General features: G+C 44.3%; 1 protein-coding gene across 5 annotated transcripts in view; it reads left to right on the forward strand.

The window, feature by feature from the left end:
* Positions 1 to 1,184: 1,184 nt before the first annotated feature.
* The window catches only part of LOC128305402 (protein spire), a 118,652-nt gene continuing 94,597 nt past the window's right edge, over positions 1,185 to 25,239 (forward strand). For all 5 annotated transcript variants that reach the window (XM_053042827.1, XM_053042830.1, XM_053042828.1 and 2 more), the window contains exon 1: positions 1,185 to 2,609. In XM_053042827.1, the coding sequence (XP_052898787.1) occupies positions 2,120 to 2,609 (490 nt within the window). In that variant the 5' untranslated portion in view covers positions 1,185 to 2,119. The remainder of the gene's footprint in view (positions 2,610 to 25,239) is intronic.

The raw sequence follows: 25,239 nt of genomic DNA on the forward strand, positions 1-25,239 counted from the left end.
GTTTGACAATGCTCCGAAACAGAACTTCATTGCGAATATTTAAATTAAAAAGAATATAATATTATAGAATAATCCTCACACGCACTTCTCTTCGACGCCGGCTCTGACAACTGCGCGTGTATCCACAACAGCCTAAGTCTCAGGTGAGCAGGAAGGCACAAGAAATAGTGCACTATTGCACTATCGTACATATGAACGAAAGTGATGGAATGATACCTTATCGAGAGCCGTTCGGCGTATGGACTCAACCGGTGTGAAAGGCGGTGAGGTAAAAATGCTCACTGGGATGTTCATGCAGAGCGAGAAGGCAACAAACGCATTGGTACGACAGGGGTGAGAGCAAAATCTCGGAGAGAGAGAACGACTCAGTTTGTGTGCTCTGACTGTGTGAAACGCAATGAAATTGAGAGTTGCGGGGTAAAACCTGCTCTCTGGGACAGTGGCGGAACACCGGCACACACATCGCGTTTGACGCTGCTCGAGTGAGGTTGTGCACGGTGCAGCAACGTGAAATTATTTTTTTTAAACCCACGCACTGTTTGTTTCGCGACGATTGCGCGTATAATCCGCCGGGTATTTGATTCCGCTTCGAAAATGTGATCGTATCCATCGGTTTACGCGGGGACGGTGAGCATTGGCAGCATTTGTGAAGAAAAGGCAGCATTCAATTATGATTGTGGCGTGGTTAAACAAAAGAGTCATACACACATCAAGGAGCACGCCAAACCTTCACTTTCAGCTGGTGTACAATCGATACCTGGGTGCTGCTGGTATGCGTTCCACTCCCGGAATCCTTACGCCCGTGTAGCAGTGCATTTGGAAAAGTATGCGTGACCGTGGGAAAATCGTTCGTTAGTGGTTGAAATTTTGCAGGAAGTGTCCGAATCGATAGCGGTGACATTTGGTGCCGGATTTAAGCGCCCGGAATTCAATCCATCGAGGTGCATTTGCGAGTGGATTGCATGGATTTCACGTGGTGTTGTTTAAGAAAAAGGGCAAGCGTTTAAATAAGCTTTATGAATATGTAGTTCGTTCCAGCTGGTTTATGCTCCCACCACGATGTCCATGATCCCGCATGTGGTCAATGTGTCCGTGAAGTGTTTATGATTATTTTTTTTTGTTTTTCATTCTGTGTAGCTTCAACTAAGCAATCCGTGACAGAGAACCGCAGTGTAAAAAGGGTATGTCCCTGTTCACCTGCCCCTTTCTTGCGCTTTCTTGACGATAGATGTGGCACCGCGACCACGTGTGTGTGGAGAGAAGCTAGTGATTATGGTTCGAATCGGGTGTATTACTGATGATGGTCGGGTATATCAGCATCCGTGGAGATCAATGTTTGCTAACTGATAGTCAAATTGTCTGATTTTGTGGATGCATCATTGTCGCAGTGCGTGAGAGCGTGTGTGCGTGTGTGCGGAAGATTTACGTGGTTCTATTTTAGCTGTCATGCTTTCATCTCCTTGGTGACAAGTGCACCGCCAAAGTGATTCCAGCCAGTCTGCTGCAGTGTGAAACGGTGTGTTGCGAATCTTAGCAGTCTGGGAATCTTTTGCTCCTCATGTCGTCATAATCCATTAAACGGTCAAGAAGTGAAGAAGTTAGCGAGCGGAGCAGAAAGGGTCGTCGAAAAAGATTGGTGCTACAAGGGAGGAAAAGGAAAGGAGTGTTCTATTTCGGTAGTGTATACCTTTACGTCCTTATTGTGTGTTTTTGGTGGCGTAGTGTGGCGTGTTTTGTGTGTGATCCTATGTAGTAGTGCGTACCGTGACGAAAGCTGCAGAAAGGATGTCAACGTAGCCCCGTTACAGTTGGGCCCAAGCTTTGGAAAGAATAAGATTGCTAGATATTGCAATTAAGATGATGGTTGACGGAGTGTTACATTTTACTGATGGCAATCGCGCGCCAGGCTACTATCGCAAAAGTGTTGGCCAAGGTCCGGGCATCGGTAGCACCCGCGAGCCCGAGTGATTTACCGGTGACGTCTGGTGTATATTAATGTTTGTGTTCTGTTTAATGATAAACGAAATTTGAAACATCCTTTCTATTCCCATGCTGTTCGATAACTATAGTACATCCTTCTCCTTAGACTCACCGATCCGTGGCAGACAGCGAATGTGAGATGGCGTCCGAAACGGAAAATCCCATCCCGGCGTGCCCTCCGCTACCGGCGGAAACGGCCCCGGGTAATCGCACGGCATACCGGGAGGTGTCGAAAGGGCGTGAAATCGACGGTGGTGAGCTTACCGGTGACCCGCGTGTGCAGTGCCGGACGGAAACGGGCCCAGTTGAGGGTGCACCGGAAGGTTTGAAGTTCGCGAGGTATAACGTAACTGGTCCAACGGCACCGTTGGCCGGGGAGTGTAATGGGGTGGGAACGGTGGCAGTCGCAGTGACCGGTAGTGTTTCGGTAACGCTCGAAGAGATCCTCAAAACGTTCAATGCACCCATCTCGGAGGATCAAGCTTGGGCGCTGATCTATCAGACGTCCCGGATGTATAAGGCTCGCCTACAGGAGACGGGCAGTCGATTGCGTGACCTACGGTTACCCTTACATCCACACCAGCTGCACGTCCAGAAGGATGGCAGCTGCATCGTGACGGCAAGAGCGGGTAAGTTTCAAGGAAGTCTGATTACGAATTGATCAAATGTTTGCTGCTCTATACTAAAGAAGTACTTTTTAGGTGCGATAAACAGGGTCGTTTGATCTTGGGGCCCTCGGTGGGAATTACCTTGGAATTAGCTGTGGACAATCATGTCACTCAATATAGATAGAAACACGAACCCGGGGACGGTCGGGTGTATGTAAACAAATTTGTAGGACGGATTTCTTTTACTTATGGCAGAAGTCTTTGTTCTGTGGGGTTATTCTCAAGTGTCCCTGTTTTCCCCCTCTATTCGGCTAGTCATCACGTTCAACAAGATATGGTGTAGGACCTAAGCCTTCTGTTGGAGGTATTTCTTCCTACAGTTAGCAGAGGACTACGTGTTTCAATGGCATATCACCAAGAAGTGCGTCGTTGAATTGGATGTGTCGGATTGATGTAATGTCTTTCTGCATGATGCATCATGTAAGAGGTTCGGCAATGGGACAAGGATTTTAAGTAGTAGGGCACTAATCAGGGCTTTTGGAAAATAGGGATTAGAGATTATTCTACTTGATGTTTCTGATACTTCAACCATTTTTTCATTAAAGATTTTTTTTCTTTGTTACTTTTCTACTTTCAATGAGGTCATTCTTCTGCAACGATGGAATCGTTCAAGATTTTTTTTTACAACTGCTCATTTTATCACCACTGCATGACACCATCATTTATGTGGCGGCGCGATTACTGGCACGAATCGTGAATAATTTGTTTGAGCAAATTTCGAACGACTTTCAGTATGGCATTTGTGACAAATTGTATTTTTTGTTGTAAAAAAAACGAATTGATTTTAGCACTGGTGGTAAATATGATGTCAGCTTTGTTGCGCTATGTTCAAGGACCTTTTTCTTCTTATGAGTATGACCTAATCGACCGCGTGTCTTTGGCAGTGACATAGAAGGAAAAATATGTCTCAAGAAATAATTGATGCGATTGCTCCGGTTGGCAACGGGGCTCGGGCATTGCTTCCAGTACACGCTCTTGAGTGGTGGAATTCCCGGTGGATTAAGACACCTTGGTTCATTTATAGTGATATTTTCGCTTGTTTCCAAAGCGAGACCTCTGGTTTTGTAGCGTTCTGATTCTAAGATGTTCTACAAGGATGGACTGTGTGGTTGCGCATAAATCAGCTCCGTGTGTTTCGGCCACTCCCGCAATGGGACTCAAGGGAGCACAAACAATGTACATTCTCGTAGGTTATGTGTGGCAATCGATATAACTCTTCATGAAACACCTTCACACACACACGGGACCCCCTTAATTCGATGCCGTCGGAGCGTACCATACATATTTGGGACACATTTTATAACGCCTCCACACAAAAACCTTCGAGAATTGGAAATTGAACAATGGTGGTCCCAGGTTCCGGACTTCAGGAGATGAGGACGTTTCGAAAATGCGACATTTTCGGTGCACTGGAGCTGTTTTGTGCTGGGTGTACGCCGCGTAAAGAACAGATAGATTGAAAGAATTGTTTGGAATGGATTTTGGTGGAAGCGTTGTTCTATTTGGAGGTACTTTCGGGTTCGGTTGCGTTTGGTGCTTAATGCGATAAGTGTGAATTTCCGCTTTTTTTAAGGGATTTTTTTTTTTTTTTTTAAATAATTTGAATCGTGTGTTCGGGTTGATTGGATCCGTTTATTTCGACACCTTTTCGGAAGGCGCGGTAGATATGTATGTCGTTTTTTGAATAGTTTTGGGGTTGTTGGAAAAAAAACCTCCCCATACTCTTGTTGGTTGCTTTTTTGGAAGCAAATAAAGCCATCGATTTTTTTTTGTGTTGCATGATTTAGAAAATTGGTGGCAATCTCGTGGTGCAGCTGGCGCGTTCTTGCGCTTCATTCAATTATATAATTTAACCCAAACGCAGAACGTGTGTGGAGTTAATGCTGAAACCCTATTTCCTGTCTGTTGATGTTCGGTTTCGTAGCCGGAGAAAGTGGTTAACTTTCAGCAGGAACATCACGTACCAAAGACGAGATGCCCTGATGATGATGATGATTAAGATAGAATAAGAGCAGAAACGATTTCTGGAAGTCAGATGGAGTTAAAGTAACGTAATTGTTTTGTGTTTTTTTTTGCTATTTTTCAACGATTTCTACAAGAAGGTTAGAAATATCTCTATCCGTTAGAATAAACCGCTACCACAAGGTACGTCATGTACGAGCGATGTAAAAATCCCTTAGCAAATAACTACCGGTGGAGAGCAGAGAGAAACACACAAACAGCACATTTCCGGTTTGGACAAACTGTGGGGTGTTTATTATAGTGGACGCCAAGCAGGTGTTGTTTGTTGTATACAGGAGGCACTATTTTCCGCAACAACGGTAACGGAACACGGAGTTGCTACGGAAAATGGGGGAACGCCATAGTAGTCCGCGGTGTACGTTTGTTTGGTACCACGTGTGGGGCAACGCAAATCGTGTTTAATATCCCGTGGTTGCTTAAATGAGGCTCATCGTTTCCTGGTGGCCACTTTGCGAGGCAAGAGGTTGTAAACTTACTAATCCAAAGAGACAATCTAATTTGGATGGAAAATGTACTTAGCCTTTCACGGATCAATTATACGTATTTCCTTTCCTGCATGATGAAGGCCAGCAAATCAAGGGTAGTGCTAGAAGAGAGGGTCGTGCTGCACTTGCCAACTTCAAGTACGCCTTGTTGGTCGATGAAGAAGCACCTCGTGAGAGAGTGGAATGGAAAACATCAATCAAGGGCTGGTTTAGTGTGGCATCAGCTTCATCTTCAGGGTTTGCTCTACAACTACCGGGGATGAGTACCGTCCGGGGTCAGATCATGCGATCAGGTACTTTCAATTGGTCGACCAAACCCCCCAAAAAGAAGCGAATCCGCCTTGAACGGGTCATGATCAGTGTTCCCCAGCTTTGCGTCGATGGTTCGTACGCTGGAGTCGATGCTTTTGATCTGAAGTCTCTCATGGTCACGGTTTTTAATAATGAGCGATCGATCTAGCCCGTTCCATTCCTTTCACCACGTTCCCGGTCCACATTTGAATCATATCTTTCGTTTAAGAATTGATGGACATAGCGCGGTGTGGACTTTCGGTTTGGGCCCTAATTGGAAGGAAGTGACTTCCCAATTTCCAAACCAAACCGAAACGCTCTCGACGGTGTCTTTCTTTTACTTTCGTCCATTAGTATGACGCGTGCGTGTGGGGGATGAAGGTGGCAATGGAGAACAAGTAGGAGGGATATGAGTTTTACGTCATTCGGGGGTAACCTCACAAAACGATGCGCCCAGGGTCAATCGTTCTTAGATTTCGATTTTCCACGCGCTGCTCATTTCCGGCAGCCGGCGTAAGTTTCTTGAGAAGGAGAAAGTCAAACAGAGCGGAGTACGTTCGCGAAGTTTGGTAATGATCTTTCCGAATTTTGTGTTGTTGTTTGCTTAGCTTGTTTGCGACTTTGCTTTATAAAGAGTGAATCATTCGTTCACGCTTTTGTTGGCCGTTTCCTTTTCTTCTAGATTGTGCCATTCTTTAGTAATGTTGGAGGAATATTAAGAAAATGGATGTTTTTTTATCGTTTTTAGATAATTTAGAACCTTGTTTGATTGCTCAATAATCAGGTTTCATCAGCAGCAACCTTGACAGAAATTCTTCATCTTCACACTGTGCCGCATAGCGCGGTTCTCTGGTGTTGCTTTCCCAAATCTCTTTAAAAACCCGAGGGACGGCTACAGGTATGGTTCTTGTTTGTCGTACTCTGGATTGAATGGTTTTGGATCTTGCGGTTTGCTTTATGAGCCGTAACGTGGATGTGGTTTTTGGTGTGAAATTATTCAGCCTCCCTTTTGGTGTACCCGTTGGTGGGAAGCAAAACTATAAAAATCTCAAGGTGAATGTACGGTGCTAGGAATACCCTGGAGAACGGTAGGGATCCTACCCTTGGAGAAACACTCTAGACACAACGCATTATACGCACGGGTCCCCGATGTAACTAGCACCTGCTACTTGTCTATCAAACTGCATTGCCCAACGTTCAAACCTTTCTCTGGAGAGTGAGGAAATTCAAGGAAACATCACCACTTTGATGACACTTTGGTACTTGGTGGTTGTTTCTTTGGGATGTGGTAGAATATTTCCCACTGGCATTAAATCTTCCTCCCATCGTGACGACAGGCCGGACAAAACAGGTGTGTACGGTGCAGGTTTACCAGCTTCTTGGAGCTTTGGGCTATTGGGTTTAAACGGTGTTGATTCCAGGAATCCATAAGACGCGGTCATCTCACGCACCGGGCAATGCCTTGTACGTTCCAGGCTTGATGTTTACTTTATCGTGGCAAGTACCTCTTCGACACCTCGTGGGTGCTTGCCGGAGAAACATTAAATTTATGCTACCTTCATTGAGGTGGTGATTGCATCGGAAAAGTTCTCATTTGAATATATGGAAATACCGTGGTGGAGTGGAAAAAAATAAAACCATCATCTCAAGAATCTACCGCACCTTCCGGTGAACGTGCGAGATGCTGCGATGTAGTATGTGTGTGTGTGTGACTTTCAAAATATCAAGCAACGGTGCGTGAAAGCGCATTAAAATCTCGCTGAGCTTTAAAGTCGGTGAGATCGCTGGGTACAAGGGGAACAAAAATGTAAAATCTGTACGGGTGCCTATAAGTACCACACGCCTCTCGCTCACCATTTACCCGTGGAGTGCCCTTAATTGTTAATTGTTAAGGGAATCGTTTTTTTTATGGTAATGGTGGTTTGATTTGCTTTCGTCTTCATCTTGATGCTCAAGTACGTGCGGGTTTCGGGTAGTGCTTTTATATTCACCGTGCACTGTTCGCCTGGCGGAAGACGTTAAGTGTCGTGTTGTAATCACCACCCGAAAACAAGAATGATTTATTAGCCGTTGGTGCACCTGAAGGCACTCGTGCGATTTACCTTTTTTTTTAACATAAAGGTGTGTAGCGTGATGTTTGATACGCCTCGATGTGTTATATGGAGCAAAGATCATAGATCATACTGCGTGAATAATAATTGTTTTCGCATGAAAAGCAAAACTTGGCATATACAAGCAAGGAAGAGCGACATATCTCGTTATAAATACATATTTAAAAATGCTCCTTTTGCTTCTCTGCTTTATGTCATTTGCGGCACTTAATGCTTGGATTCATTTGAGCAACACACCACACGTTTGATGCGAAGATCCGCCACCCTGGAGGCCGATTAAGTGTTATGAAATGTTTCGATTTCAAGCTGAAACCAGTGCGCACGTGTCGTGTGTGGAGTAGTAGGTGAACGTGGAAGAAATTTTCCCGATTGCGCTTCAATCTGGGGATGCGTACATTGGGTCATCAGCCCGTGAGAGGGGGGTAGCACTATAATTTAGCTATTTTCTCGCGTCTGCTTTTGATTATTCATCGAACATAAACTTAACGATCGCACGAGTATGATGGTAACGTTCGGTGGCAGTGCGGCCAAAAATGGCTTTTCGCTGTGTGCAACATATGAAACTTCGCAATAGCTGTGTAAATCAAACAGTGGATTGAGGTGCATCCAACAATGTTTGGCATTTCGAAAAAAAAAAAAAAATGATTGAATAGTGTGATTTTCTGATCATTTTCAGTGAAAAACTAGCATTGCATTAATGGTTTTTTAAATTGTATTTTCAACGGAAATTGTGAAAAGTGCATCCCAACATAACCTGCGTACCGCAGTTGTTGCACACTGCACGCCAAAACATGATTGATTAGTATTTCACACGTTCGCATCGTGCGTGAAAAAAAAAACCCCGCCAGCGCACCGCAGCGTGAGATGCGTTTCCCGCCGGATGTGTGGATGGGCGTTGTAGGCGTAGTGGTACGGAAACTGCGAAATGAGTCAGCCGTCGATGCCCACCGAAGTGTTGGCACTTTGGTATGCTTTGTTGCAATTCCGAAGATTTATTTCTCATTTCAGAGCAACCCCATCGCGTGTGTACCATTGGGGGAGGGGGTTGCAGACGGGGCCGGGCCGGTTTTTATTGTTGTTTCTTTGCCGGGGATGGAAGACGTTCGATTGCGTATAGAAGTGCAGTTGGCACGTATCGAATGCGTGCCGTTTTTGTTTCTTTCTCACACCTTCCCCTCCCCCAATAAAGCCACCCTCTCCCACCTCGAATGCCTCTCCTGGCCATCGGAGAAAAGGAGAAAAATGTGCGATTATGAAATAGTTACGCATTCCTGCGCTACACCAGCATCATCACGCTGGTTGTGAACGTTGATGACGAGATGATGAGCATGAAGTTTCCTGCCCCGGTGAGGCGATGTTTCCCCACACTTCCAACGATGGGTTCAACCGACGATGGTGCGTTTGTCACATTTGGTGCTGTTTTACAGATTTCCTCCTTCTTAACATTGCCCTTCGCGGGTTGTGCATGATTTAAAAAATTTCACCATTTCTCGATGTGTTGCGGTTGTGTGCGCTGCGTGGATGGGTAAAGCTAAATTGATTTTTCTGTCACTGCGTCCTAATGCATTTGGTACGGTTCGTTACCGGCGCAATATGTTGTTCGTTATCTGTGTTGTGCTTTTGGGTTAATGTTTTAAAAGTGTTAGCTAAACAGCATACAACATCCTTGACACGGTTACAAGCCACATCTGCTGTTGGTGACTAGTCGCTTGAGTCGCGGTCTTGGGTATAGCTCACTAGTAGTGTTGTGAGGACACGTAAAACCATAATTACTAAAGGGGTAAAATATAGAGAGCAATATTTTAAATCAACCTGTCAACTTTTAAACACCCTTCAAGAACTTTCCCAGAAGACTTCCTTGGTGGTCCAACTGATCGGTCATCGCCAAACAAACACGGACTAAAAATATAATTTCTCCTACTCAAAACATCGTTGATGTGTGGAGTGTGAAGTTCTGAGATACTTCAAGTCATGCCGTGCGTCAAACTGCAGTCAACTGCAGTTCCCATCAATGATGCAATTTTTGACCTCCTTCTATCGTGAGTCGTTCGATTCGGTTTTGTTTTCGGTTTCGGAGAGATGCCTTGACGCGAGTTAAGAAGACTTTTTTTTCTCGGGATGCTTTCGAAATTCCTCTGCGTTCTCGGATAGGGTAGAACATCTTTCAACAGGTTCCTTAAAAGATGTTTCTTGCGTGAATAGCCGTAAACAGTGAAGAACTGTTTGGCAGGGGAGGTTTTTGTTTTCTTGTTGTTGTACGTGAATCGATTTTTTTTTAGCTGGGCGATGTTTCTAGTACAATTGTTTAATACGAAATCCCTTTTTTCGGTTATACCTATCGAGTTCTAGCAACGCCTTCTTCACACATTCCATAATTGGTATGAGTCCCTTGCAACCCATAATGGGCTGCATCTTGTTTGTCGCCGGTCGAAGATATTGAAGATAGTTTTTGTTGATCTTCGTGCATTTCCAACGAATCTTCAACGGGCGTTGTGGTCAATAAAGGTTGATGGCACATTATTGACTAGCAAACTATTCCACCCGTAGGTTTATAACTGCTTTCATGTTGATTGGATTTTACCATACATGTACGATGAGAAGCCCCCGACCGTACGTTGTGCCGGCATGTTTGACTCATCCAGATTTCGCCGTTATCGTATTAAAATATATATAAATATCGGTCAAAGCTGGGAGTGAAGCCGCAAAACACTGCTTGCTCAGCTGTGTGTTTTCGTTTTTCCGCTTTGGTTTCTGATCGCTTGCTTGGCAAAAATTGGTGGCTGATCTCATCTCGGTGGCCTTCTTTCGCTAATCCCTGTGCCGGGACCAATTACGTGAAGGGGAAACGTGCTAGAAGAAAGAGGGAATTTTGATCGCGGCATACGCTTTGATTTGGACTTCTTCACTCCTATGCAGCGAAATTGTAACTTTTTTGTGCCTAGTGTTTCGTCACTCGCTTCATGACGTGATAGTATGTGATTAAAAATGTATCCGTTAGCGAACAATTGAGATTATGTTATAATGATTTGGGAAAACGAATGACTAGAACATGGTAATGTCAAATGATAATACAGTATTTTTATTATACAATAAATTCTTCACACTCGATGACATATTTATGCTTCAAAAAACATGCAGAGATCTGTGGAATTCTTCGTGTTTTATGATAATAATTTGGTTTTTCCACAATTTTAGACGAGTATTCCTCAATGGCCAACAATCTTCCAATTCTTAGCAAATGACATAAATAGAACGGTGGCCATCTTCAGATATTATGGTAATAATTTGCAAACACTACCATTTTAGACGAGAGTTCCTCATTCGCCAATGATCGCCCCTTTCTCAGCATTATGCCAATTGACCGGTTTTCTGTGCTGAGCAGCGGGCATAAAAGTGTCACTGGACACCCCACGGAACAGTTTTATGCTTAGTTGTATCATTTTTTTTATCGCCACGATCGTTTAATCGGTTTGATGAGCTTAGCAGGTCCAGAAATCGAACCGTCGATGACTCGGGGAGCAGAATAAAGGGGCGTCGTGGCATATAAAGTTGCTTATTTGGCTCAGTTTCGCTTCACATAAGCTCTGGGCGTGCGCAAACTATTTGTGCGATGCGTGTTGTGATATGTTACGTTCTTTGTGTAGAGCACGAAAAAAGGAGGTGCAAAAAAAAATCCCGAACCATATATTGGAGCCAGGAGATCAAATTCCACAGCCTCTTGAGATGGGGTAGCCGAGGCACAGGTATTCTGCACACAAAAAAACTCCCAATTATTATCCGTTTCCTTTCTGTTCCGTATCCTCGACGAGGGTTTTGTCCGAAATTCAGCTTGATGTTATCGTCCGGTCCTTTCCAGCTGCCTTTATGTCGACGATTATGAATGAAATCGGTCGAAAGGTGTTTCATATTTTTGTCATGAGCGAAACGCGCAAGCTCCTTGTACCTCGCGAAACAGATAAGGCGAGTGCGGAGCGTATGTCTTGCTTAACGAAAAAAAACAACAGTTATTGCAACCCTAGCGACAGGGGCATTCGATGTTTGATTTGTTTTTGTCGTCCCCCTACATGCGGCCTCGTTTCTTTTCGCTGACATCTGACGGGGCACATTCCGAATGAACAGAGCTTGATTCACTCGACCGGAGGTCCGGAGGGTTGAGTTCTATCACACATGCTTCAGGAATGGGAGTTGTTGGGCTAGATACGAGTAGGATAGACGCTAGATGACTTCTTTAATTTAGAGAGAAAACTAAGCGAGCGCCCCTTCGGTCGGACAAACAGAACATGTCACGTATCGTAGGATTAGCCGCATTTAAGGCCCTCCCTAGACAAACACCTAATGGGCAAATAAATATGCGTGCAGGTGTGGAATGGAATCAGCAGTTTTGCTCTTTTTTCTTGTATGCGGCTATTACAAGCTAGCGGAATTGCTCTTGATGTGCTCCTTTGCCGCAAGTGACGATCCCGCAAGCGTTTGACCCAATTCCCGAAAGTAAGTGAATTAATGGAAGCCAAGCGATGACGTCCGGGCAGACAGGGCGGCGGAATCTATCGCAGCCCGGGAAGAAGGCGGATGGGCAGGGTGTCGGTAACACCAGATGATGAGGCTGGATGAGGCTTACATAAAGCGAACCGACCGGGGTGCGTATCGCGAGAAACAAAACACCGCTCGATGGGGCATTCGCTCAGATTCGCCTTTTCAGAACGGCAACAGAAGTTTGCTCCAATTTTTCCGATCGCGTCTGTATTTGGTCGCTATTTTTGGGGAGCGGTCGCGGCCGGGACCATGGTAGAGCGTAATGATGAAAGACGAAGTTAAATGCGTCTTTTCCGCAACTAAATTTCCTGCCCAAAGCGCAAACCCCAAGGAAACCTTATTAGGCGTGGGGGAAACTTCTGGAGACGGTGGTCGCAAGCGAGGGAAGCGCATGGTGCGCGTGTAAATGGTTTTGTTTTTGGTCACTTAAGGTGTTGGATGAGAAGCATAGCGTAAGATAGAAGATCGGACCCAACAAAACCGGGAGTGAACAAAATTACTGTAAAACTCTTTAGGAAGTAAACGCTTTAGGCTTGGTGCCGGTGTAAAGAAGACTGTGGACATCAAAGCAAATCGCCCCCTAAATCGATCTAATTCGTCGTACGGGTTGACGATTTGCTGCCAGCGCTGGTGCGCACGGTTTGCAGCTGTTGTAAGGGTAACCGCAAAAAAACAGTACACCAAACGGTGGATTTTTCGGGAAATTGATCTACTTTACTTAAGCGGTTTCGGTGTTGCGTTTTAGCTTCGATGTAGAATAGCGTTGAAATGTTGACCAATCACACAGACGCATACGATTAACTCTCGCGATCGTAACGATAAAGTCGTAATGGAAATTGTGGTACATTTATAATAAAAAAAGAAAAACATCACTAAGTCATTCAAGCAGAAAAATGTAGACATGCAATTGCGCTTGCTTTACGAGTAGGATTTTAATAGCTGGAAAGTTGGGTGTAAATTAGACCATCAATTATTCGGTTGATCGGAGGTTTTTGCTAAACACTTTTAATAGTTTATACGAATTTGAATACCTGAAAGTATAGGTGATCCTAGTGGAATCAAATGCTTTACCCTGCTGCATGCAGTGTAAAGTAAAACCTAATCTCAATTGTGTCGTTCGCTCGAGTTCTAGAGAGAAAAGCGTACCTGTCGTGCGGTGTACTGATAAAGGTACTTACTGATTGGTCTATAGATCCGGTGCGCTTGGATACGTTTGAATCTGATAAAAATGTTACCTCCTACTGACCTCATCAATTAATCAATGGCATTCATTACCTTGCAAGCAAAAATTAAATTCCCGTTGGGACATGGATGGACAACTTGTAGCGTGGAGACGTCTCAATCATCAGCAGCGTTTTTTTTTAAGAAAAAGAAATTAAAGCACCATTAGAATCGTTCTTATGCCCAACCGGTAATTACCCAGTTGAAGTAATTTTAACTGTATTTATTTTAACCTTCCCCAAGCAAGAGGTCAAAGTAGGGGTTTTGCGGATTCCCATGCTAGACTGCGCTCCACGTCATGCTCCAGGTCGTCTAAGTCTTTGTCCTCTGTCGGCAGATGAACGCTCTTGTGTGGCGACTCTACGTCTACCCCGGGGTGGAAGCCGATCATACTCCGCAACCTGTCCCACTGCAGGAAAGACGACCTCGAGCATTCGTGCACGAGACCTCGCCGGAACCGCCTAGGTCGTACACACACTGCAGTCAGAGATTTTCTTGTGCGAATCTACCGCGAAGCCCACGCTTAGAGCCTGCGCTAGGGACAAGCGTTATGCAATTTTCCACCTTCTTGCACCGGTAAACGATCAGTTTAGTTGCGCATCGTCGTTGGCTCGGTGCGCACTTTTTTTTGTGTGGCGAAGATCGTACGCTCGGTAATGGTGTTCGGAGTGGAGTGCGGGTGAATGCAAAACCCATCCGACGGTAACGTGGAAAACAAACAAATTGTTTCACTTAAGCAAAACCTACTGTCGGTTGGTTTGAAAAAGGGTTTTTTTTGCGTCCCAGCGAAGACCTGGTTACGGGAGTTGTGATTGTTTTGTTGGTGCTTTATTTTCTGTAGCTTCCGCAGTTCGGACGTATTTAAACCTCGGCAGTAGTCGAAGTGTGGCGAATTTGTTTTTGCTATCTTTTAGTAGCTACACAAAATCTCTGCTGTGAAGAAACAATGCAATGTGACGGCTGGAAATGTTGATGGAAATCCGGATCGGTGCATCTGCCCGGGGTCTATATTGTTACAAGCTGACTGGAGATTGAACGGAGGATAAGAATAAAAGGACAGGTGTACTCTCTGGGGGCAATGATGCAAAATGCAATTATACAATCGGTTTTGCATAAGAATTGTATCAGATCGCATGGTGAAGTCACTCAGCTACAAAAATAGAGATTAGAAAGAGAGATTTCATAATATCACCACACATATGGATAATCCAGTTAGTTGGGTGATACTTTAGTATAATTTATTTTAAATCCGTTTTTATTTGTATATAAGGGCCTTTACGTCCAGCTCTGTAAAGCTGGTTATAGAACATTCTAGCATTGCTGCAATGGTTTCAATGATGATTTATACTGCCGATTTATTTTTTTACGATTCAAATGGTCTATTCTTAGCACCGAGTGTTTGCACTTAACGTCGATAAATAATAATTTGTACGCTTGCGATTAAGCGTGTGGAAATGACATTAACTCTCATTATAAAATATTCATGTTTGTTTTGAAATCGCTTCGTCTAAATCAAATATTGGATTTAACTAGTGTACAATGCTTACCAGTTTGTTTATTAAAATTTATCACATCAACATTCGCGACAAGTAATGAAGTTTCAGCGCACCCTCTAGGGTTGTTCATTTCTTGTCGATAGCGCTCACACGTTAAATAATGGGAGCTGGGGTATACACAAAAAAACCCTGCCTGCAGCGAAATGGAAATGAGTTGTCCATCGCCATACAAATTAAAACCGCATCGTAGCACATGTTCCAGGTCGATCCATGGTCAAGGTCAGTGGCCTGAATAATATTGGCAGTGTGCGAATGACTGTGGCCGCGCGCATCGCGCCTCAACCAGGTCCCCACTTCGCCGATGATACGAACATAAGAACGCACCCCGTTGTTATGGGGGTGCTGGTAAGCAAAATTGTGAAGAATAATTTATGCTCAGACAATTTCGCATCTCCACACCGTTAACCCCCGCACCAGATGTCCAGGGAATCGGGATTCGTTGCAGAAGGGGGCAAAAGGGCAAACACATCGACAAGAACAATGGGCAATGTGCTAATTAGAGCTTTCACACTCAACCGATTGGGCCGTGGAATGGGAGTTGCGTATATGTGCGCTCACCAAGCTCCGAGTGAGTCTGAATCGCCCTCTTCCGGCGGATGAATTGACTTAGAATGGCTTACGTTGTGGTTATAGCAGGAAAACCTAACGATTGTTGCAGAATGAACTTTTGGGCGATTTTTTGTACGATGATGGCGGTGTACCAAATAGTTCTAACCCTTGAGAAGGGCATTTGCTTTTAATTTGAACTTGAGCTACACTAGAACGATTACATCTGAGATGGGCATGAAACGTCGTTAGACACCCCTTTTCTTAAGTATGAACTGTCAGCTAATCAGCTTAATGTGTACGGTTAGACGCTGTGACGTTTGCGTATCAGACGTTCAAGATCAGCAGAGTAGTGTGTGAATTTCTTTTATTCTAAGGGACATGTTTGGAAACCAACTAAAGTATTGTGTGGATGTTAATCTGTAGTTCTTGCTGGGCTCTAGACTTTTCTTTCCTTTGGGCGCTGGTTTTATGGTGCATTCCTCCATAATTGCTTTCAACGGCGTGAAATCTTCGAATTTACCCCCCTACCTATGTTAGATAAGATCTTCCAACTTCTGAGCTTAATGTACTCGCCGAAGCACCAAGATGATCTTGACAGTGAAAAGCGACTTCGGAATATATCTTAGCTACTTCTGCTCCAAAGTGTCACTTCAAACAGGGAATGTGGGCCATGCCAGCGGGTGCCATGGCTGTTGTTAGTCCAGCGTTCCTGTAACGCCAAACTTTTCCGCCGGACACTTTTCCCACACATTAAAATCATTCGCTCACGATGCTGGCAAAGGAAAGGTAGATCAACCTGCAATTTCATTGTTTTATTGGTATTATTTAATTTGAGGTCTCGTTTTTGTTGTGTGATGCATTTTACAATCCGCTATGTCGCACTCTTATTTTGTGTTTGATTTTGTGCGCGTCGGGTAGGGAAGGACGGAGCATTTATTTTGCGCAAACATCCGAGTGGCCAAATGTAGATCGGATCTGCTCTTCCTTTCGCCAGGTTGCGTGCCCTGGTCGGTATGGCGCTTTTGTTTCCTTTGGAAGGGTAGTTAGTTTTACGACGTTGAGTGATTGCTCTCATTTCATCGCTTCCGGGACGGTTGGATGCTTCGCGGTGCCGGAGTTTTTGGGGAGTTGATGTTGAATGGGCTAATGTTTGTGTGTGTGTGTGATTTTTGGTGGAGTGCAAAATTGCTAAGAGGTCTCTTCCGACATATTTACGTCATGTAAGACGTATTACAGGTGAAGACTACAGCACGCTTCACTGATGGCCATCAGACGGTTCGTGTGTGTCCTGGCGTGAGAAACTGCAGACCTCGGCTAGAGTGCGCCCAAAATCGCTGGAGCATTCCATGGCGTATGGGAGTTTTGTAATTTGTCGAACTTTTGGACCAATGTTGCACCGTTGAGCGATGGGTTTGGCGATCTCGTGTGCAAAATAAATATAATCTACCACTTCCAGCAAACTGCCTCCCAATTGACGGCCACGTGACGATGATGAATTCGAATTCCACATTTTCTGGTTGGTAGTCTGTAAAGTTTTGTTGCTTTTTATGGGATCAATTAATATATGAGAGAGGCAGGCGGTGGGCCCAACGACGTTGGGGGCAACGGGAAACCTACAAATTACTGTGTGGAGAGCTGACCAAAATGTATGATACATGAGCACTTACTCTGCCGCGGAATCTTAAAACACTCTGAAGTGATGAATGCCGAAATGAAGTAAAACACCGAAGGGGGAATGTGTTTTATGGTTATGGCGATTGCTTCACGAAGAGTGACACGAAGTGTTGCCGCTTCACGTGGGGGTGATATTGTGCAATAAAAAGCATAAAGCAAACGCCAGATTTGAGCACATCCGTTTGTCACGTGAAATAGTAAACGGGTTTCAACTGCTTGAAACCGGAGTAGTGTACTAGGGAGTTCGTTCCGTTTTAGGTATAATTTTATGGGTGTTGTGTGAGGAAGAACCGCCCTAGATATGCTATGCTTGGTCATCCAATTAGGCGTATGTACTAATGGGGCGTTTTTTGGGTAAGCAATCGGGTAATAAAAGTCATCTTCGCGAGAAACGTGTGTTTATTCTGGTGATCAATCCAAGCACTCCGTACACTATTTCCCATAAGTCGCACACGCATTCCACGGCCTCCAGCATTCCGATGACACATATTGAGGGACAAATGAGGGAGGGAAAAAAACATCCCAAACCAGAATTTCCTCCCCTCGAGGTACTTTCTACTGCTGCCAGTGGTACGATGACGTTTTTTCTCATCGATGCTTACCCAGCCCGTTGGCATGATTGCTTTTCGGCGTGATTTGTGGTACGTTAATTAACAGCAAGATGAGCCACAGCGTTGGCGACTAGAGAGGGAACTAGTTTTTTTTGTGTTGTTCCCTGCCTTCAGTCTTGTATACTGACAGATAAAGATTAAAAGACACATGCATCACCTATCTGCGGTGCTCACATGCAGGCTTGACGTTGATGAGTTTTTTTTTGCTGTTGTTGGTCTAGAAGAAGTTGCTTTCTATCGGGAAAGCATGTGAAAATCGTGTGTATGTGTTCGTATGGCGATGATAATCAGGCTGGGTGGGTGGATGCATAGTATCATATGCTGCTGGCACATGATCCCCAATCATCGTCATGATCCGAGCAAGGAAAGCAGTCATGTTGTCACTCGTCGCCCTTGCACGGTTTCATGCTTTTGGGGGCGTGCGTGCTACAAGTGAAAGGCTTTCACATCACCGCGTGATATGGGAAGAAATTGGAAGATTTTTCCCATGGCGCACGGCGTCATCCGCTTTTGTCTAATCATTTTCGTTTCGCCAACCATGTTTACGGGTGATCGGGTGGGGTGATCTATATTTTGGAGGTTTAGACTTTTGGAGCGTTGTATTTCCCCACGAGCATACTTTCGCTCTCAACTTGGAAGCTGCTTGGGTATTTGTGAGATTACTGATGAGATATTCAACGAACCTAGGAGTCTTTGAAGGTCGGACTTGAAAATGTGTCTTTTTCATGACATGATCTAGACACTGCAACTTCCTCCACCGGATGAGAAATTGAAGGAACTTCGGAAGTCTCACATCATAAAGCCAACGCAGCTTTTAACAGGATGCATTCTGAATTGGCTTACGTCTAATAATGATAAAATTTTGTAACTGTACGTAAAATCTCACCAGTAGAGGTAGAATTCAGTTTACGTTGTAGACGTACATGAGAACAGAGCTTTGAGTGTTCCATCTAGGACAACGATGTCCAAAAGATTTAGGACAGGTTTTAGAATTTTCTAATTATTAGGAGTTCATAGTGAGATCATGCGGGTGGCCGGCCCGTGGTGGTGTTCTCATAGCGCCGATGGAATTGATAGAAGAAGAAGGAGTTCATTGACGTAATTTTTCCATTGGTAGCTCTTTGAATCAATCGAAATGATGTTGACTTGAGACAGAAATTTCCTTTTTTATCACATGGCTCATTGGACATTTTTAAGATACTATTGATTTAGTACGTCAATTTTTTTGAACCTTTGATCTGTAGTTGGAAATTAATTGTTAAACATGAACTTTTACTCCTCCGAATAAAACTAAAGCAAAAGTATGTTGCGTCGATGGCACTGCACCACATTTCCTCTGGTCGTCACTGTCATGTTGGAGTAGGATTTTTTATGCTTTCGAATTAATTAGAAATGTCATTAGGCAATGGTGTGCTTTGTGCGCAGGGGTTGTTTTTTTTTCTTCTTTTTCTCCTCCAACTTTGTTAAATTTGTTAAAGGTAGCGATGGAAAGTTTGAAGGCATTTATATTTTCGGGCGGGCACGAGGTAAAGGCACGTTTGTTTAGGTTTTTCCTTCGACCGGTGGTTTGGCTGGTTCGCATTTTCACTGCATTCGGGAGGGGCGACCTTTTGGGTTGGTTGGCGGAGTGGCCGCCCTCGATGGCGGCGGCGCCTTTTTGTTTTGGCCGTTGTCGTTTTCTTTACAAATTACAAATTTTTCACCATCACTTTTCTCAATGCGCACAGTTTGTTATTTGTTGCCCTTTTTTTTTACTTTCGGCCCAGCGTAACAACACACATACACACCGCGCGCCGGTTTTTCCCTTTGTGATCTCTGTGCGGCGGAGTTGGTGCGTGTGGGAGACTCTCCGTGCAGGAGGCAATGTTACACGGAGGGTTTTTCAAGAGTGGAGGGGAAGCCGTGTTGACGGAGGCTTCTGTGACTAATGCGGCACTGTGGGTGCCACAAGTTGGTTTTTTTTTTGTCGGTTCCTGCCCTCACGATCGTGCGCACTTGTTTCACTTTCGTTGAAAGTTGTTTTTCTCTCGCCACCCGCCGAAACACACGCAGCTTTCCCGCGCATGGAAAAGTGACCTGCCGCGCGATAGGTCGGCAAGAAGCGCCGGTGGTAGATGTTCGCTGTTTTGTTGGACAGGTTTTATCTCTTCGCAAATGCGTACGAAAGCATTTTTTTCAGAAATGAATTTTCCCGCCGCCCGCCGTTCCGAGCCTAAGTGAAGTTAGTTTTCTGGTCGTTAGTTTTTACGGCGACAGTTTCGGAAACATTGAAACTACATTTGGTGGGATGTCGTTGCTTGCCCCCTTTTGTTGGACAGCCCTCCCCTTCTTCTGCTGCTGGTGATGAAAATTTGTAATTAAATTGCTACAGTTGTGGGGGTGTCTTGTTGATTCTTTTCGTTGTGCTCATCATAAAACAACCATAAGATGCATTCAGTGCGTGTTGCCTGATGTTCAAGACTCGTGGACGTTTTGGGGACTAGTGGGATGATGAATGAGTTTTGGAAAGTAAAGAATATCATTTTTAATAGCTGCATTGAATCGTTCAGACTCCGTGTTGCATACAATGTCGAAAAGAATACACGGGACGGTAAACGTATTTACGGCGCGTCAAACATCAACACAAAACAGAAGGAATTAATATTATGATTTGCTTTATGAACGTCGCATCAGTAAATACTGTTACGTGGGTGCTACGGAAATAAGTGATATTGTTTCTCAGGAAGTCCACACAATGGAAGTATCAACACGAAAATCCTCTCAAAAACATGACTTTTATTACCTTCTCGAAAGTAACATAAAATTGAATTTTCCACAAAATAAATGTTAAAGACTATAAAATGGATAAATTAATGTTGTGTTGATTCCCGTAGTGATGCGTTTATGTCTTACTCACCGAACTTGTTAGTGAGGTACGGTGCTTGTTTTCAGGCGAACGATATCGCTTCGATCAAACCCCCGGTGCATTGCCCTTTACCCGGGCGCGGAGTCCGTCTATAACCGGCTGTCCATAGTTCCTGTTGCCACCGTTTTATTAGAATGCTTTGAGTGCATTTTCCATTGGCTGGCTTGGTTGTTCGCCGTAAAGGGCAGCTGTTTTTCCGGTGTTGCCCTAAGCGCTCACCAAAGCGTAACGCTTAATGGGGGCCAATTCTGGCCTTCTCAGTGCAAACCGTTCTGATCTACTGCGAGTGTGGTACATTTGTCTGTGAACATGACTTTCCAAACGTATGTTCCGCTGGTTGTGCATGCAACCATCCACCCCATCATCCGATGCTTATGCGCTGTGATAGGAGCTGCGATCCTTCGATCTCTCCAGCCATTCACTGCAGGCTGGCGTGAAAGATTTAAAGGGTCACGGTTGATGTGTAGCTAAATTGTAATAGGACGATCGGGTGAGAGCCTACCCCCGATTTGGTGCAGCTCATTTTCCGTTGATAATGCTGTCAACGTTTTCTACCGTTAATTTCCTGGAACGCTTCGGGTGAGTGCGGTAGTGCACGGTTCTGGCCGGTATCTTTCCGAGGGTTGCCGAGTTGTACTGATTACTTGCAGCGGCCGGAAAGCATAAACCTTTTTTTTATTCGCAATGCGCTTTTGCATGCTGACGTTACCGCTGTGACGTGGAGAAGGCTTACGGTGCATGGTAAAACACGCATATTATCATATGTTGCGGATAGCTTCCCAGCACCTGTAACAGGAAGCTGCACCGGCAGAAACATTCAGGGAAGGACCGGTTCTTTCACCAGCACCGATGAAAGAATGCACAGAATGTTGCTCTTGTGCAGAATCGGGGGAAAGATGATGCTGGTATTGATGATGCACATTCCGGCTGCACGAAATGGCTCAAGAACGAGTTCCTCGCATGTAACGTGTTTTGCATGGTTTTATGAAAAGAGAAGGAGGGAAAAAATCGTAAACATCAGTACGAAAATATGAAAATACCGTACGCAACCCTGCTGATAAACCTACACGCTAAAGTGCGGAAATGCATCGATGTAAATAGTGGGGAAAAAGAGCACAAGAAGAATGTTCCCATTGAGTGTGGAAAAGAATTGCATAAAGGAAGTGCATGAGATCTCTGCGTATATGCAATGTTATAAGAGAAGGAGTAAAACATGTATTTTCGAGAGATTTGAAGGTTGGTTATCTCATTAAACAACATTAATTGATCTTTGGTTTTATTAAAATTCCAAGATTTGAATGAATGAAATGAGTGAATATAGAGCAGAAAATCTTGGAGCAGGTCATATTTGAAAGGTTTTGATCCAATTGATTTTTCAATCAAATTCTTGTTCAGCTTGAAAGGAATGCCAGAATTGGCTCTAAGTTACTCTTAATCTCAAGAACCATGTAACAGGTCGATGGAGCGTAGAGCTAGTAATGAGATGTTTAGATTGCCAATTTAAAGGGTATAAACAATTTGTTTGACTTTGTTGGCATTTTTGTGACTCGAACTTATATAAGTTTCTTTATTTGGTAATGTATTTGATAATCAAATTGAAATAGTTTTTCATAGACCTTTAAGTTTTAAAAATTGGAATCTGATTGGTGATTGAAGCCATCATCCTCTTCTTTCCCAAGTTAGTTAAAACTCACTAACCACACTAACGAGCCAGTCTCCAAGGCACGAAGGAAAAACAATGGGTAAAGGCATGGTTACGAAAAAATTGCTGCCTTCCTCCAAAGATGTACCACTAGCGTTGCGAAAGAGGAAATACCTGCACCGCATTCAGTTTTTTTTTACATGTTCTGCACTTGCTTTCTTCATTTTTTTTAAATAAATGATCGTCAAAAGTGCAGCGAAAATGCTACCGGCATTCGCGCTAAGCTCGGTAACAAAAATCCGCAGATCCATCATCATCAGACGGCATCAGCAACGGTGTAAAAGCAAAGAAACCAAATATAACATAAACGGAAGCCTAAAATGAACGTTCATCTTCCGGGATGGAGGCCATTTGCTAATCACTGTTTTTGCCCGTTTAATTTCGCATTTGCGCGAGCGCGCACGCAAGTGAATATTCCGTGGGTGGCTTTGTTACCTTTTTGTTCGGACATTTTTGTGTGCCAAACGCTTTGGTTTGTGCGCATTCGACTTTTGGGTGGTTGCCCAATTTATGTTTAGGAAACTTTTTAAAAACAAAAACAACTTAATAAAAATAAAAAAAAAAGTTCATTTACGGCATGAATTGGAAAGTGAAATTAAAAGCAGGGCAGGAAGCACTGATTTATGGCAAAAGTAAAGTAATAACGTTCGTTTGGCGTTAATAAAAAGTAAAGCAAAACAGCGCGAAACCTGTGCAGCCAATGCAAGGGATACTAATTACACATTTTTGCGCACCATACATCAGCTCAGCGCACCGCGAGAAGATTTATAGTTTTTGTTCTGTTTTATTTAATTTTTTTCCGTGGTCCATACTTTCATCGCCGGACGCGATTAAAAATAGAAGGAAACATAATAATGAAGCTTAACGTTTTGGTCGCAATAAAAAAAGCACCATGATGCATGATGGATTCATGAGGCTTAAGTAGGTTAAAGAATAATTTAAACCTTTCGAGAACGGAGCGGTGGTGGCCGTAAGTTGATCCAGTCGCGGGCTGTTTTGACAAGCTCGTACGATCTTATTGACATGTCCACCTGCCACACAGAAGGGGGAGGTGGTAACTCGAAACCGAAACCCTCACTTGGTGTAACAATCGACATGTTCCTGTGGCGCACACGTTCAAATAGTCCGTCTCCATAACGGGCGTCATTTCGCAGCGGTTCGCGTCCCGGCAGATTAGCCGGTCGAGTTCTGTTGTGACAGCTACCGAAAGCCGAAGGTGAAGGTAACGACAGCTTTTAATTGACTTTCCCCATCCGTTTTCCATTTGTGTATGTTGGGGAGGGTGTTTTTGTTGTTGTTAACAAAAAAAAGAGGTATTTTGTTGTGCTAGAGGATGAGGGCGAGACCCGGGGTGAGTTTTGATTTAACCGCAGTTAATTACTACCGCAATCGCAGCAGGGTGTCATCGCGTATCGGATTTCGTTACCAGTTGCGTATGGATCACATGGAGAACTCCTGGTTGAAAACGAAACCTTGCTTTACTTTGCTTTCGCGAACCGTTCATCAGGTGAATGGATTTTGAAGGTTTACCAGTAAAAAAAGGGCTTTTGACCATGATCGGCACGTTTCGGATGATCATCAGGTTGACGTAAAGCTGTGTATCATCGTCGGAAGAAAGTGGCTTTTTCCTGTTTAACACACAACACACAAAAAAAAACCCCACACACAACAAGAGTGAGAGTGAGTCTAAGCGAAGCAAAGCACTGCCGTGTGTTTTCTATGGAGAGTGATTGGGGCAACACGGTATGTCGTCCACCAGGGAAAACTGCAGTAGCACACTTGTTTTTAGCCAGTTAGCCTCGTCTCGCTGCGATTGCCGGTGGCCTTTGCGCGTAAGTGCAATTTATAAATCAATGTCAGGCGGGTGCGTTGATGTAGAAAGGCTCTATGTGACCCGACGGCATGACGCGGCATGACGAATGGGCATTGTCGTGTTTTGCCGCGAACTTCCCTTCTTCAAGGTTTGCCGTGTGATATCCCGTCTAGGTCGAGGTTGTCCCGCAGGGCTCTGAGCGAACCTATCTTGGTACGCTTCCAGTCTTACCGTCAATTACCGATAGTTAGGTAGAGATGATGTGTGGCAGCAGTGTGTTACATTTGCATTCCCTTCGCGCTATCAAACCGACTGACCCAGCGAGCTCGTTTGGCCGCCGGAAAGAACTTTGGGAAGAGGAAGACGTAGGTCCGAGATCAAGGTTGGGAGTCCCGTGCAGTGAGGCGTGTTGTTGATCCCATGTAGATCTTATCATCGATCATCGACCATCGATCGGACGCATCTGTTCGTGTTCACTAGTGTTTCTCAACGTCAGAAGAGAAAAAAAATGCTAGATCTACCACACTATACGGTAGTTGAAGTGTCAAAAGAGATTTCCACCCTGGGCTAGAGCGAGATGGTAGGTGCATCACCCAAAAGATTTCATCTTGGCTAGTTCTCCAGATCGTATCGGGTCGTGTGGTGGCATGTTAGCTGTCATCGGCTAGTGGTATTGCTATCCATTTTCCGCAGGGCATCTTCATTTGCTTTCGTGAGGGATTCGTTTTTCCCGTCAACTGTACCGGTTGGCTACCTGCTCCGAATCGACATCAAAACCAGTAGCCAATCAAGGTAGACTACAAGATCCAGTTTTATTTGCCGCCGATCGATGCACGATTGTCTCTCTGCGTTGCCTGGCCAAGGATTTATTTTCAAATAGTAAATTGTAATTAAACTGTAGCGCTGAAATGTAATTGGCAACGCGTTAGGTTGCATGTTCCGTAACGGAATGTTGCTGGAGGGTACACTTTATCTTTAAGCTATCTTCATGCACTTTTTCAACAATAGGGAACTAAAATTGATGTCGTGTTTTTCCACAAGATCGTTAAATTATTTATATTACTCGATGAAAACTGCAGCGAACAGTCTTACGTTGTATTCTATAAATTATGTTAGAA

This window comes from Anopheles moucheti, chromosome 3 (genome assembly GCF_943734755.1).
Source record: "Anopheles moucheti chromosome 3, idAnoMoucSN_F20_07, whole genome shotgun sequence".
Taxonomy (NCBI): domain Eukaryota; kingdom Metazoa; phylum Arthropoda; class Insecta; order Diptera; family Culicidae; genus Anopheles; species Anopheles moucheti.